Source organism: Syngnathus acus, chromosome 16 (genome assembly GCF_901709675.1).
Source record: "Syngnathus acus chromosome 16, fSynAcu1.2, whole genome shotgun sequence".
NCBI lineage: Eukaryota > Metazoa > Chordata > Actinopteri > Syngnathiformes > Syngnathidae > Syngnathus > Syngnathus acus.
The window spans coordinates 6,706,001-6,722,608 of NC_051101.1; the positions used below are offsets into that span (position 1 = coordinate 6,706,001).

A 16,608-nucleotide genomic window follows, 5' to 3' on the forward strand; every position below is an offset into this window, starting at 1 on the left:
TTTTTTTACCAAAAATTTATTTTGGACTTGAGTAGTCCAGATAGGGTTTCTATTTTTCACAGTTTCCATTGTCAGTCAGTTTTTGTTTAATTTTGTACATCATTCATTTATTTCTGTAGCCTTGTTTTCTTTTTTGTGTTCATTTCTCTTGTAGTTTCACCCCCTTAGCCTGGTCACAAGACTTGACTTGTACTTATCACAATAAAAGAAATCATAGTTTCCTGTAAGTAGCTACATCAGATTTCAGTTTCATTTTTCAGTATCCATAGTTTTGGTAATGTTTTGTTTGGTAGTGTGCCGTGAGATCTCTCAAAGATAAAAGCCGTGTCTTCGCACCACTCAAACTTTGAGAAACAGCTAGAAGAAGAATTCAGAGATCAGTCTGTAACCAAAATGTCATTAACACCGAACTCAAGAAACTGCGTCAAACTGTAAACTTAATTCTTTACTTTTAAGGCTGACCAAAATCAGAATCGTGTATTTCGCCAACTTTAGCCATTCAACAAAGATACCATACAAAACCTACAAAAATGCAACAACTACAAACATTCCATTGAACAAATCACAATGTACAGTATACGTTTATACAATACTGCTTGTGTTGCTTATTTGGCACTTAACCACAAGATTTTTTTTTTTTTTTAATTTGACAGAAAAGTTACACCTCTGACATGGTCCTGGAAACAAAAAAAGAAGAAGAAGAAGAAGAAAAAAAAAGAAACTCTCACAATTACAATAAAAGCAACCCATTCGGGATATCATTGCAGTAGTTTATGGAGTGATTATGTTTTTATCTGCATGGTAGAAATAAAAACAGCAGTTCTTTAATACTTCAATACAGTTCTTCAGTCCCAAAGCTAAGCCCAAGTGAAAATGCTCCTCCACGATAATGGGGCCAAGGTGCCTCTAAGATTCGCACTTTTTCAAAGAAACTTCCAACAGTGGTTTCAATAATACTGACTACTGGTAGTACGGATCCTAGCAATAACAGTACTCGAGAACAGAGGCACAGAACTGCATGTGAGATTCAGCCACTCACAACAGTTGTAAATAAACACAAGCATAAGCTCCATGCATATGTGCTTTCAGTACTGATTGATCCCACCAGACATGCAGCATTTACAAACGTTTAAAATTAAGTGAAGTCTTGTTTTTTTTTATACTGGAAATCCCACATAAGCGTGAATACATATATGCAAATGTGACAGACCATCGCAGGTTGGATCTGCTTAACAAATTGCTCTTCTTTTTCTCTCCTGACATTGTATTCAAGAACTAGAGAGACCACAAGTTCTCTGTCAATCATCTTTAAGGGATATAAACCATCCTTCCATTTGTGAGACCTTGCAAGTGCTGTGAAATGCAAATAAGAGCATATTGGGGTTTTTTTTGCAAAAGAAACACATTTTGGGAATTCACCATATACATTGATATACATTCTCACACAATGTAGCAAAGAGGAAGTCAAACATAATTCTTGTTCTCAAGTCTGCTCTGCAGATTAAATTCTTCTGCTTACACAAAGTAATTTTTAACAGACCGCTGCTGCGGTTCTCATTATTGTACACCCTTCTCTACCATGCACACTGCGCCGTCCTCAAAGAGCCAAGCAAGGACAATGATACAGAAATGCCAGTGTATATACAACCTAGTGGGAATCTTCTCTATGAGCCTGCTGACGAGGCTTTCAAACCAATGATAGGTCTGGCAGTTGGGGTTTGCCTGGATTTAGGAAAACTGCTCGTGGGTCAGGAGTTTGACGTCTTCAGTCCATACTGAAGGCCTGTCGTCTTCTTTGTCACATGCTTGACATTTTTCGTCAGTCTTCTCCACAGTGGAGGGTGAAGGGCGTTGTCGATGACCCAGACAAGTTCTAAAGGAGAAGAAATGACCAGTGTGAATATTTTCATCAAATACAACAGTTGAAAATCCTTGGACAGTGCTTCTATCAAATTACAAGACTACAGAACCCTTTCTTTTTTAAAGGATGAGTTTCCAGCAGGGCACACGAAAGGTCACAAATGCACTTCCACACGCTATGTAATCTAGTTGAAAGGCTGACATCATTTTTTGATTATCAACACGAGTCTTACAAGTCAAGTCGGTGCCTCGTCTTTAAAACTGTCCAGCACTGCTGGGATCACATTGCAACAGGCGTACAATGGAAGGGTCACTCTTTGCCCCCTTGATGAACTCCTCCAGGGACAGTTTTCCTAAAACACAGTAGTAGTAAACACATTATTTATTCAAATAGCAAATTTCAGTACTGTACCATTTTAAATCCGCAGCTCCGCAAGGTACATATTCTCCCATTCACACTTGAATCAATTTCTTATGAAAGTGTGATATTTCTCCTGTCTCGGCTTGTAACACACCCACCATGTGTAACTTAGAAATTCATGTATAACCACCAAAGAGGCCTAATTGGGGAAAGTCTGCGTTCACATTTTAATAAGACAGGAAATTCCATTGAGATCCAGTTGGAAAAAAGGTCACATTTTATATGTGAAATGAACTATTGGATCTGGAAGTCATACTGATTTGGCGTATGACGTGTGCGTGGCTCATCTACAGTCTACTTTGACAGGAAGTGTCTTTTTTTCCATTCACCTTTGTATTAAATCCAATACAAGCAATTTAAACAGAATACCATCCTGAACGCTTCGGAGATGGTGCAAAGGGAATGAAAGCTAACCAGGTTGCCAAGCAACACCATGTGCTTGGCACACGTGTAATCAAATACTAAAAAAAAATGTATAACTCACGGACCATTTTTCGGACTGTATTGTTTTTGATCAAAATTTCAAATACAAGGATGTGGAAATGCTCCTCACAAGTGAAGAAAAAAGTCTGCTGGTGTTGATTCTTTTTTTCCTCACTAATTAAGTTATAATGTCAACATTCGACCGTCGTTGTAAGTAGGGACACATATAATACGGTCATCGTAAAAATAACCCCACACTATGAAATTACTTAAAAGGTGCAATATGGTGTTTCCCGTTCAACTCAAGAAGTGGAACAGTGAGGCGGATTCTTTTATAGTTGCCGTTTACAGAAACACGAGTTACAAATCAAAAGCTAATTTTGGTGTAAAAGATAAACATTTCACCTTTAATTTCCAGGTATTTACAATGCACCGATCAAACCCAAATGTTTTTAGTCTTCACTAAAAATAAAATAATTTGTCTCACTGTTCCGTATGTTTCCCAATACTCACTGCGATTCTTACGGCTGATTACACTACAGATCCGAGTGTCCAATCATGGTTCCATGGCAATATCAGATTGTCACCCCCATTTACATGCAAATTTCAAGTGACACATTTCCAATATGACATTGTTTGCATACACTGAACACTGGAACAACCCGCAACTGCAGACTCGCAAATTGGACAATCATAACATAACTACATAAGTGGCAAAACCCATGTTGAAAAACATCTCATAAAAAAATAAAATATTGTACCATTTAGTACTTGGCCAATACTGCCAAAATGTTTTTTGGCTTAATAAATCTGAAGTGTTCTTTGGTAATAAGTTGTGCATTGCTAATGTTTCATATTTATTGGTCGATGCCATTGTCATAGTTAAGATTTACTGCTGTGTTTGTGAAACAAATTGAAGTGGCTCACATTGATGGTGTGTGTCTAATCTGTCGGATACGCTGCGGGCGAATTGGCCGATTTTTTTTTTATCCACATTTAGAAGAGGCCTGATTCCCATCATTCTTTTTTTCCTCTTCCTTCTCCCAGAAATAGGAACCGGGTAACTTCTCCCCACTTATAGTGGAAATTCAGTCAAAGATGAAAAGTGTTCTCACAGGTCAGCAGTACAGTGCATGAATGCAGGAAGTGTGTGCAAGATGGATCAATATCAGGTCTGTGTCAATTAAGTTGTCAATGCTTCAAATTGGAGTATCGCTTGAAAAGTCAGGCAGACAAAGGTCAGAAGAACGCAGCTGACGGCCAGCAAACCAGCTGGCAGTGACATGTTTTGACACACATGCACTTCAAAATAACATGCTTCTATCTCAATTCAACTTTAAAGCTAGATTTACACTGTATAGTTCAAAAGATACAATTGCATCTTTTTTTGCTCTATAATATAGAAAGAAAAATGCATGAATTGAACATATATTTCTAAATGTTGAAAAGTCAGACAGGAATTGAATAATGTGTGCGTGTGTTTGCGTCTGTGTGTGAACAGCTTAAAAAAGAGCAGCATGTTTACCATCTCTGTTGGTGTCCATTTGCCTGAAGATCTTCTCTGTCCTTTTCTCAGGCGTTGACTCATCCTCAGGCATCTTCATCACTGAGGACACCATCTTATAAATAGCCTGAATGAAGGCATACAAAGGGTTGGTCAGTAATTTTTCCAAATCCCTTTGATGGAAGTAACCAGTTTGTTTCATTTCAGATAGACAATTTACAACACAACTGAAACTTCTACCAACCGTAAAATTACTGTTACATAGTACAAAATAGTAAAAAAAATAGAAACTTTTCCTTTTTTTTTTTTTAAAAATGGTTAAAATCAGGGTGGCATCTTCACAGTTCAGAGGGTGTGGGTTCGATTCCACCTTTTACACTCCTCTCAACCAAACATAGCTTATTTATATATCGAGCTGGAGTCAATCTCAGCTGACATAGAGTGAGCTCAGAACTTGAGCAGTGTTCAGTGACCCGGCTTTGTGGTCGTGTCATTGGATTTCTCAGGGTGAGAGAGGAGGAGTAGAGCTGTCAAATATGGACCATTGGATTTCTTGTTATCTAACATAAGATGGCTAAGGGGATTTTTAAGAACCATTTTTTAAAAATGTTTTCCCCTGCTAATGAGTCCCTTCAAAATGCAATACATTAATTTGTATGAAAATGGACAGATCTTGAAAATAATGATGCTCGTGCGTACACACACGTACACACACGTACACACTATCATCTGTTGTCTGAATCCTTGCAGGCTGCTCAGTGGTAAACACCAAAATGATAGCCTACTCTTGCTGTCTCTAATAAGGAGGCGGCCCTGAGGAGAATGAGAGCTGACATGTGAACAGAAGAGGGCTGATTGTGATTACAGTGCTTTATATAGGAGATGGTTATGCTTCCCATTACAAAGTGTCAGGGAAGTTCATCTTTTAGGTCACAAAAGAGCTGATCCTGTAGATGTGTGAGCAACACAAACCTGAGTGCCATGAAAAATGGTTACTGTGATTGTTTCTTGTTACACTGTAGTAGTTTGTGAGTCAAAATACACATCTTGCGCTTGCAACAGTCACATCAAAACACCAAACTGCAAATGGGTTGTGTTTATGTTATAAACGCAGAGCTGTCAAATATTACGGAAATCACCTAAGGCAGATTTGCGCCCGTAACACGTTGTGATTATTCAGAATATATTGCGGCTGTGCTGGAGACTGTCCCACTGACTTTGGCTCGAGGCATGACACACCTTGGAGTGATCACCAGCCGAATCGCAGCTGTCATGTCAAGAGTAAACCAACTTCAGGAAGGTTTTTATATCCGAGCTGTCATAGTAGGAGACACCAGACAACTTTAAACCACTGTCTAATTCACAGGTGTCAAACTCAAGGCCCGGGGGCCAGATACAGCCCGCCATATCATTTTATGTGGCCCGCAAATTCGTGTGTCATTACTAGAATTGCAAATTGTCTTCACTTTTAAAAATATCTTTTTTTTTTAAATATTTGACCAGTTTTTACTCATCTGATTTGAAAACGAGTTGGTTGTCAGTTTGTTTTGTAGCTTTTACTGTATATAATATGAGGTGCTCATACATTTATTTAGGTTGACAGTCATAATGGCCCTCCGAAAGAAGCTATGACTACAATGTTGGCCCGCGAAAAAATGAGTTTGACATCCCTGGTCTAATTGGAACACTGATGCTCAAGATTTTATTGTTTTATACCTGTCACTTCTTCTAATAATCATTGCACTTTAAAGCAAGACAATCATATTCCATTGTGCCAGTACGATGACAATGAAGACATTGTATTGTAGTAGTAACAGTAAAATGATTGGTGAAGTTTGCATCAAATATCAATGGGCTAAGCTTAAAGGAGGAGTCAACAGCCAAATTTTCGTAGTAATCATATGTTCTGCGGAGCCCGACTAGTCGAAACACAGTGTTCCTGATGCATGTTTCATTTGTGGGATATGACTTAAACAAGCAAAATCCATTCGTTTTTTTATCCATCGCAGCAGTGTTTCGCAACCTTTATTAAGCCAAGGCACATTTCACGGCACTCCACTAAGCAAAATGTTTCACAAAACATTAATTCTATATCTATGTGAGTGAGTCATCTAATGGAAGTGCATTTCAATGTATTGTCTATATATACACGTGGTTGCCATAGATAGTAAATGAACAAAAAGGACCTTTTAGCATTTTTGAGCAAAAGTGTCCTCATTTGCCAATAGTAGTGTTTGTCCTAATCTCACCAAGGGATCTTTTGGTTCACTGTTACTACAACCTTTGTCAGGACTAATGTTAAATTTGCCACAAAATGTTATATTCTGTATTTTAGCCCTTGTAAAAAACAAAGAGGACTTACTCACCTGTACAATCTCCAACATTTCAGATTTACTGATATAGCCGTTTCCATCCAGGTCGTACATACTAAAGGCCCATTTTAGCTTCTGCTCCAGCTTTCCTCGTGATGTCACACTTAGAGCAATGATGAACTCCCGAAAGTCTATTGTCCCATCACCATTTGCGTCGAATGTGCGAAAGACATGCTCTGCAAACTTTGAGGCATCTCCATACGGGAAAAAGTTGCCGTAGATCTTCTTAAACTCCTCCATGGACAGGTTTCCACTGGGGCAATCTCGCAAGAAGCCTTTGTACCACTCTTGGATCTCATGCTCGGTGAAGTCGGTGCTCTCCAGCAGGTCCTGCATCACCTCAGGACGAAGCTTGCTGTTCTGCTTCCCCATGTCTGGCAGTCCTTCAAATAGTAGACTCACTGCTGGAGGACACAGAAATTAAGAAGCTTTGATTTTCAAATGCAAAGGATGTCGTCAGCGCAGAGCTTTGAAAATGTGAATTGACATCCTCATTGCCAGTTTCGTATGAAGCGGACTGAAGTTTGCATTTTAAACAACCCTGTAAGCAAAGTAAGATGTGCCAAAAGTTATTTTGACTGACAAACACGAATACATACAGTAGCTATTAGCAATTTACAAAATAATCGTCTTGTCCAGTCAAAAGGATTCAAACGTCTAACCTTAAGTGGCTTTTGTGAAGTGCTGCCCGAAAATGCAAACTGCATGCACTTCACGTTTAACAGGATGAAATCACTCCCATTTTTACAAACAAACGGAACATTACATGGAAACTAGTTCTGTGTACAAAGTACACTCAGCACCATATGCTCAGCATGAGCTTAAGGTGTCTATAAAATCACTTGACACACATTAAACTCAGACTTTGATAGAGGTTCAGCTTTACTACATGAGTAACTCGGAGAGGAGAAAATGGTCTTGTCAAATTACATTCGAATGCAACAAGCACCATAGAGAATTACAGCAATCTGCTGGATAATTTTATAAAATGGGACAAAAGTAATTGTCAAAAAACCCCATCTTTTTTTTTGTCTTTTAGATTAGCTTTGACATAAAGACATACAGATCAACCGCTTCTGAAAAATGCCAAGCAGAAACTATTTAGTTGTGTTTTCTGAGTATTTAAAGAAAATAACTTTTTCTCTCTGTGAAGTGAGTAAGGTGCCGTCTCATGACAGGTTACGAAGATCTGCCCAAAGACTTATTAGACTTTTGACTTTTGACCCAACTTCCTGGGTTTGTCGGAATTTTTAACCCGATTGGGTTGTTTTTAACCCAGCAATTTTAAGTGTGCACATAATTCCAAAGTAACATTACTTATAAGTGCAGTTTGGGGCTACTTTATCCATCTCTGGAAATAATACCAAAGTAGTTGCGGTATTGGGGAAGCCAGGGGAAAGAATGGATGTTGGCGCCAGTCCACAGCATAGTTTCACACAGGGTCACTCACTCGCATGATCAGCCACTACAAGTGTTACAAATGTGAAAAGGAAGGATTCCTAGTAAGTTGAGCTGGCCCCTTTTGCACCATTTCCTGATGTTGACTCACAGTTCGGAGACACCCATTTGTTGATGGGGAACTGAAGATTGTGTGATGACGTGTGCTGCTGAACAATTCTGCTCTTTGTGTAAAGGCAGAGGGCGAACGTCTTTTTCACTTGTAATATTTCTCCTAATTTGCAAAGCTGATAGTCTTGGATAGAAACAAAATTGCATTATTGAAGTTGCATTTAACCACATTGTGCACTTAATTTGGAATCACCTACGCATAAAATCCCAGCCAATGCTCTGGGAGATAGCTGCATATTTGCCAAACACATCTGTTAGTCCTTCTCGAAAGTAACATCAAAAGTCAAATTTACTGTTTGTAGAAGTGCATGCTAAGCAGCCAAACATGGTAATGTTTTTGTTGGTGAAATAGCTTCCAATGTTACAAGGGAAAATGTCATCGCAGCTCTGATAAAGTATGTTTAATAAATCAGAACAGGACACTTTTATTTCTCTGACAAATAGTTTTTAACAGAAACATACCTGTTATATCAATCAGGCTGCATCAAGTCAAAACTTAATTCGAATGGATTATCACGCAAATACATTTTGCAGTGTTTACTGTTTTAGTATTGTGAAAGTAGGTGGTTGGGGAATGTTAATGTACAATCACTGAAAAATTGTAGTTCAATTCCCAGATTCACACTAAAATAAAATACACAAAAACATGCGGATGAACTATAAGCTTCCATGATGTAGCATAAATCTACGCTTAAACCAGACCCGGATTTAAGTGAAGTTTTGCCTTTGGCTTGATTGTAGCATAAGTCACATAAGGCACAGTTAAGCATGCATGAAAACATCAATTAAGTAGGAGCGCTGCTGGTGTACTGAATCTCAAAAAGCTGGTGAGATGGCAAAATATAGACAGCGGGGTTGACTACTATTGTTTTAATCACGAGGAATAATTAATTTCATTTTTATCATTTTTTCAATCCAGAAATCGGAGGTTGACGAGAAAAGACTATTGCAATTTTAGTATTCCACAGTAATAGTCACACATACTGCAACTTGTTACTTCCACAATGTGGGGCTAAATTAAAAAGTTCAATAAACATTTATCAACTAGATTTCACTTCCAAAACAAGACTGCAAATATAAAACAAGCAGGAACGTAAAAAAAGCCCCTTGAACACAAATAATTAGTCAATCTCAACACTACTCTTTTTTTGCTTATACATTAATTCCATACACTAACCCATTCACTGCAACCTACACTCGCTTATGAAGCTTATTTTAATAGTAGTTACCATAGAAACATACTGTTCACATAACGTGAGCATTGGGGAGTTTTCTGGCGGAATGCAGTGACATGTTCATCCACTTATACATGCATTCACACTTTACTCCCAGTTAAAACAGAGAGGCTGGAACTGCGTGATGTATGTGTCTACATGTGTGGGTGAAGGTACGTGAGGTGAGGAGCAGGCAGCCAGCCTATTGGAAAGACAAAGTCCTTCTGACAGCTGAAATGAAATTTATGAAGGCTGGCTTTACAATGTGAGAAACAGCAAAACAAAATGCTCAAGTGACGAAAACACACACACAAAGTGTCAGTCCTAATTTAGTCTCAAAATTAAACATTTCATCCAAATCTAATTTCCATGAAAAACAATATATTTTCAATCCCACGGTGTTTGTCACATGTGCTCTGGTGGACCCACAAAGGTTAAATCCATTCAAACATTCTGACGAGAATTTGGTGACCAGGCTATAGCTGAATAGAGGGCGAACATACCTTTATATTTTTCCTTCCTTCATTAGGTTACCATAGTAACAGAACTTGCAAAAGGAAGAGTAGGTGCTCAAGCCTCATTGATTCATTCAGAAAAACATGCACTAGTCTATTTTATGTTCATTAAAAAGATCACAGCGTTTCATTTGTGCTTAAGGTAAAGGAAAAAATACATAAAATACATTTTGCATAAAAATGATGTAATGTGAAAGAAAAGGTGTATGAAGAATAAAGCACCGGTGGATTCAGCACCCACTCAACTGAGTCATACTCGACAACTATTTTGGGAGCAAGCGGGTGTCAGCTCAGCTTCCTTGCTGCTTTGTACTCCCAATATTGGTTATGATGAGTTTGATGTCCATGTCTGGTCAGCCTGACATGACAATCGGGCCTGACAAACACTTGGGTCACGGCTTGGAATGATACTATGATGATTTGCTGTGAAGATGAGTTTGAACTTGACAAATTTGAACTGGTAAAATTCCCCAAAAATATGTCAATGCTTTCTTTACGAAAAGGGGGAATCCAAGTTGTATTTCAACCACACCTTGAGGCTGGCAGAAAATATAATACAGTTGTTCCATCACTTTTATACAATTGTGAACTGAAATTTACACATGCTTGTTCGTTGTTGTTCTTAACAATTAATTAACCAAGAAAACCATATACAAGAGTGTCCTGGCCAAGACTAGCAATGGAACAGTTAGTAAAGTTCCAGATGGACAATAATCGTAGCAGCTACACAAACAAAAACATGGATTAAACAATTTCAATTTTGCACAATTTTGTCAGAATCTGAACCCAATCATTAAACTCATAAATCAAGCAGAACATCTACAAATACATGGGTGAGCCTCCTGATTACCAACTTAAAAGCATCCAGTGAAACCACGGTAAGGACAGAAGAGGATTAGGGCCAGTGACGAAAGAAAAAGGGGGGTGACAAGATTCTGACTTTTTTTCTCAGCATTCTGACTTTAAAGTCAGAATTCCCACTTCAAAGTCAGAATTCTGAGAATAAAGTCAGAATTCTGACTTTAAAGTCAGAAAGTGGGAATTCTAACTTTAAAGTCAGAATTCTGAGAAAAAAAAAGTCTGAATCCTGTCACCCCCCCTTTTTTCTTCTTCACCTGCCCTAATCCTTTTTCGTAGGAAAGGGAGTAGAAAACGAAATTGCCTTTTTTCTCCAAGTTCATTTCAGACCCTTTGGACATACACCATACATACAATAAAAAGGAGAAGCCCCAGGACTGACCCCTGAGGCACTCCCTTTGTTACTGTAAGAGACAGTTAACAGTTAACACAGAGGTATATCCTTCAGCCTGTTCAATAGTTGACAGACCAACAAACACTTTCTGCAGACAGAGGCGCTCGAGTTAAACTTTGCATTAGAAGGTTGTGGTTCACTTATTCAAACCAACAAAACAATCTGGCCTTAATAACACCTGCTCATACGTAAAACCATCAGTGTTGGGCAATGGAATGGTGGTTCCAAAATGTGCCAAGTCAAGGCTGACACTTGACTAGAACAGACATCAAGAAGGGTATGCCATTGTGGCAGACAGTGAGAGTGGTCTGGAGGCAAAGCTCGGGGCTTGAGATGGTTCTCATTAAGTATGCCCCCAGGGATGGACCAGAGCTCGCTTTACTTCCTGTGCAGAAAAATATAGAAACAGGATGTGGCATCACGGAAAATAACCAAAAGAACGGAAGTCACATCAGGGGAGGTCAGGAGACAGGATGACTCCACGAAACTAGAACGTCTTTGTTTGTTTGTTTGTTTGTTTCGAACATTAAAGAAATACAAGAAAAAAAGTAAAAATACAGAAAAATGATAACTCCATAGTACAATAGAACATAAAAAGAAAAAATAGAAAAAAAACATCTTTGAATTTCTTCTGAAAATACAGACTGCTGGAAAGCTTGCTTTTGGATTATGATCCTAATTTAGTGTGCTTCCCACATAAAACAGTTTATGGAAAAAACACAAAAACAGGATTATTGAAATGTAAGTTAATAACAATAACAATAATGATAATAATAATAATAATAATAATATCTGAAATATTTTCAAAATAAGATATATTTTTTTTATTCTAGACATGATTATCTTATGGTGGCTTGAACAATTTACTATATCACGGAAAGTGACAAGGTTAGCTTACGAAATCGTATCAAATATTCAAATATAGTCTAGAAAGTAAGTGACAACTTCCTTTTTATCATTTGCTTATCTCCAGCATGACATTTCAGTGTGTGGGAATTCCACTCTGTGGATAAAAATAGAACATCTGCTTCTCATAGGTCCGGCAAATACATGAGAGCCTATAGGCCCGGGTTATCCTTTACAAATGCGTGGACTGCAGGCGACCCCTTTGAGCTTTCAGCAAACACTGGACGTAGGATTTCAGTTAAATGACCCATGACCCCTCTTTATAAAGAACCCAATTGCAAAATGACAAAGCGTCTGTGGCAGGCCAGATGTCCTTTGCATTGATCATAAACATGGAACTGCATCCATAACTCATCAATTACAGATGACACGGATGGCACCTTTGCAAAGAGAAGAAAGAGCAAAGACATGCAACAGTGCTCTGAAGATTAATTAGGGCCCATGAATGAGGTCTCAAGAACCCAAACCGAAAAGATGGAAAGTTGGCTATTTTAGTGTGGAACCGTCCTTTTGGGGTTAATTGGGTACATCAAAGTAGAACATTATGTCGATTACAACTAAATTTGAGCCACACATAGACAGAAAGGTACCTCAAGAATGTTGTTGTTTTTTTGGCAAACTGCTTGAGATTTTAAGCAATAAGCACCTGTGTGAAAATAATATTTAAATTTGCCAATTATATTAACACTATACTCATGTTAAAGTGAACAATATATTTTCTTTATATTAATTTACATATTAACCAGGGTCTTGTGTCCTGCTCCCCTGCAGGATTTAAGAGCTTCTCACAGCTACTGCAATGTTCTGATGATTAATTATTTTCTCTTCCTTGGAATCACCTTTAGGATCCTAGCAAAGAGGTTTTAGGGAATCACCACATTATTACAAACAAGCTACACCTCATGTCCATTTACCTCTGAAAATGGGTTTGAGCTGAACATCCAAGACGTTGGTGTATAAAAGCACATATAAGTGAGCAACACTGCAAGCTTGTGATGGTACTACACCTAATAGTATTGGTCCCAAAAGGGGGATAATCAATTAGTCCTTGACAACCAGTGGCAGTTCTTCATAGCCCCCCCCATCCCCAGTACCCATAAATGCAATTATGATTGAACATCACAATACAACTCTTACACAAAACATCCCTCCATTAATTATATATTTAAATAAACATGCCTTTACATGGTAAATATCATTAATGTAAACATCATAATAACATAAGGAATGATTTAATAATAATAATAAGTCATAAATGACCTTAATCTGTCTTTCAAGGAAGGAGGAATGATTAGCTCCTTGGTAAGTGCCCCGAATTCTGTCCATGTCGCCTGTGCCCAAAACTGCTACTGTAGAGAACCTACATATAATGCCCCAGTTGCAATACAAGCTCAAGAAGTGCTTGAAAAAAGATGACCTTGCTGACAAAGGAAGGAAACTGTGAAAGGTCATTGAATTGTGTTGAATACTATGGTTAGAAAAGGGCTAAGCAACTAACACAATGGCAGACAAGCAAGTTTGGACAATGTGGAATGCACCAAGTGTAATTTCTGATGAGATTTTTGATTCCCCATGTGCTTTTGTTCCATCAAAAGAAAGAAAGAAAGAAAGAAAGAAAGAAAGAAAGAAAGAAAGAAAGAAAGAAAGAAAGAAAGAAAGAAAGAAAGATGGACTGAACAGATAGAGGTCGACTAGCGTCACAAAACGGATTGTGATTGTCCTCAGGTTCAGCATAAGGAATATTTTGTTCTACCTTACTTTTTTGATGGTCAGACACATTATTTAAATATTTATTTAACCTTTCAGTCTTTGAAAAGAATCTGATTAAAACTTCAGCATATGTATCTTCTCTTATCTGTTTAGTTTCTTTCTCACACATTTTCTTTCCATCTCTTTCTTCCTGACTGCGGTCATAAATCACTGGTTACATAAACTGCCTTCAAGTTAGTTTCCACTAGTGTTACATGAGTCCTCTAAAATACAAAACAGGATGTTATAGAAACCTTAAGAAGTTTCGCCAAACTTGTGATATTTAGCTTTATAAAGTTTGGAACTTCAATTGCAGTAAATGTAGCATCCAAATCGTATTTGCAATAAATACTGCAGCTCTACATTGTGCATGCATGCAAGCGTGTCACTAAGGTTGATATGAATGGTTTCCAAAGGAAATAAAGTGGACCGCTGCTTTTCACAGGGGACAGGGGCTAGGTCGGCACAAATATAATACCACAAATATGCTTATAAATCCATTTAAAAAAAATAATGTATCAAACTTCACGCATTTTTGAAAAACACACACACGTGCGTATATATATATATATATATATATATATATATATATATAAATAAAACACACAAATCAAATTGCTCAAAAGTTGAGACAAAGCCATTTTCAATACTGCAACTCATCCTTTTCTGTTTCTCAAGTTTAGACATAGGAATGTTTTTCCATTCTTGTCTATTACTATTCCAGTTCAAATGTCTTTGGCTTTTGCGTCTTCCACTTTATATGATGTGCAAAATGTGAGGTGAACGATCTACAGTGCCTTTCATTCCGGATGACATGTTGGTCCTGCTTTTCCTTAACGAACTTAATCGTAATTCGTCTGAGCACAGAACAGTTTTGCACCGTAAATGACTGAGAGAAAACGTCTGCACTTCTGGCTTGTGTTTAGAAATGGCTTCTACTTTGCACTGTAGAGTTTCAGCTAGCAACAGCGGATGGAACGGTGGTTTGCGTTCACCAACAATATTTTCTGGAAGTATTGCTGAGCTTATTCTGTAATATCCTTTACAGTTGCATTCCTCCTTGTGGTGCAGTGCCATTTAAGGGCCCGAAAATCACGAGCATCCAGTGTGGTTTTTCGGCCTTGACCCTCACACACAGAGATTGTTGCAGATTCTCTCAATCTTTGGATGATGTTATGTGATCACTTGAAAGCATTTCACTGGGAAGTGGCTACGATGGGGCAAATTGCAAGACCACGATCTCCTCTAATTAGTGAATGTAAATATGAATCTTCTTCAAGACATTGAGCTGCTGCATGTTCTGGACTCACAAAGTTGGAGGGCAGATGGAGAGAAAGAGATTGAAAAAAAGTCTCACAGCAGATGAAAAAAAGCTAAGCGTGGGTAAGAGTGGGGAGTTTGATTGGAAGATTAAACCACTTGTTGTCAATGTTTCTTTCATTCCGCCCTCTCTGGGCTAATGTGGGCTGGCATGCTTTTGTTTGAGGCGTGCAACGAGACGAGTGGGTTTGTGTGTGAGGGTCTTGAAAGGATGGAGGAGGGGTTCTTAAGTGCAACCTGCAACGAGGAAAAAAATCGGGGAAACTCTTACCCTATTAGTTGTGTGTGTGCTTCACATCGTAACGATTCAAATTTGACATGAAGACTACAAGACATGCACTGCATGCCACTCATGCTTTCCCATTCTCTCCAAGGGGGGCAGGTGGCAGCTGCTCAGCCCCCTCCCCGTCTTGCCGGCACTGGCAGGCAGAAGAAACAGCTCCGGCCCACGACTGCCAGTAACATTAGAATGCTTGAGAGAGGGAAAGCCATGTGGCGCAGCACATCACTCGTGGCTAGAGACCACATAACACTCTCAGCCCCCGTAATGATCGCACTCGCCTTAGCATAACCGCCCCTCCGGCCCCCACCCCCATCACTTCCTGCAGCGGCTTTGAAAAAAGATCAGGCTGTTTGCTGAGACAGAAAGCAACTTGTCTTGCAATCGGGATTGATCTTTTACGAAGAATGTCACAACCACGTTGACTTTGGTTGACCAAAAAGACACATAAGGAGTATAGGCAGTTAATACACATCCCCCGAACAAGTATAGGAATCTTCTTGCAATGCAACAAAAAGCAGAAACCTTTTCAGCTGTGGTTCCAGACGCAGCCACTAGTCATTCTAAAAATCCATCATACGAATACACACGGTGCTTACCTCACTTTGTAGCGATGTACAAGTTGTTTAGCAGTCCATCACTCAGCAGTCTGTACACCAAGTTTGTGGAGGGAGAGGAGGAAGCAACAGGCCAGAATAGTAACAGGAAAACACACAAGAGAATTGAGAACGATGTGGACGAAACCAAAAACTGACTGAGTTATAGAGAGACAGACTTCCAGAGATTCGTTCAAGCAAGAGGGTTTGTTTAAAACACACACGCACATCCACGCACGCACACACAAGCCAACGCTCTCCCTCGCCTGCCTCTCCAACCTGACGTCAGCACAGTCACATGACCTTACTCTGGCGTGGAGGGGAAATGCAATGGGAGGGGAAACTGAGAGAAAAGAGACAGAAGCCTGCATTGCCATGACAACAGGGACACTGCTCTGAAATGATTTCAATAGGTCAACACACACACGCACGCACGCACACACGCACACACACACAATGACTGGAGCTGACAGTCTCCTTTGGACAACCTGTGCAGAAAAAGGGGACTGGCAATGGTAAGATATATGCCAACCATTTCATTGCACGTAATTAACCCAAAATTACAGAAATGTTTCGTCAGAAATGTGGAGCACACTAAAGTCCAAAGTGGTAGTAAGATACAAAGAA

At 38.9% G+C, this 16,608-nt stretch overlaps 1 protein-coding gene across 2 annotated transcripts; it reads right to left on the minus strand.

Moving 5' to 3' along the window:
• Positions 1–427: 427 nt before the first annotated feature.
• Positions 428–16,279, minus strand: ncalda (neurocalcin delta a). Of its 2 annotated transcripts, none has more exons than XM_037273793.1 (5): positions 15,985–16,279; positions 6,575–6,984; positions 4,230–4,335; positions 2,094–2,213; positions 428–1,873 (listed from the first exon to the last, which is right to left on the minus strand). In XM_037273793.1, exons 2-4 carry the CDS (start codon positions 6,950–6,952, stop codon positions 2,116–2,118), a joined length of 582 nt encoding a protein of 193 aa, XP_037129688.1. In that variant the 5' UTR covers positions 6,953–6,984; positions 15,985–16,279; the 3' UTR covers positions 428–1,873; positions 2,094–2,115. The 2 variants fall into 2 exon arrangements, with proteins under 2 accessions (XP_037129688.1, XP_037129689.1); XM_037273794.1 differs by having other exon boundaries at positions 6,575–6,981; positions 15,985–16,272.
• Positions 16,280–16,608: the final 329 nt, after the last annotated feature.

What these genes read in the sequence shown, in the direction of transcription:
- ncalda (XM_037273793.1), bottom strand. Translation starts at nt 6,952, where the DNA reads ATGGGGAAGCAGAACAGCAAGCTTCGTCCTGAGGTGATGCAGGACCTG. An exon ending in AAATGTTGGAGATTGTACAG is followed by an intron (nt 4,336 to 6,574) that starts GTGAGTAAGTCC and finishes GCCTTCATTCAG; the next exon opens with GCTATTTATAAGATGGTGTC. An exon ending in AATGGACACCAACAGAGATG is followed by an intron (nt 2,214 to 4,229) that starts GTAAACATGCTG and finishes ACTGTGTTTTAG; the next exon opens with GAAAACTGTCCCTGGAGGAG.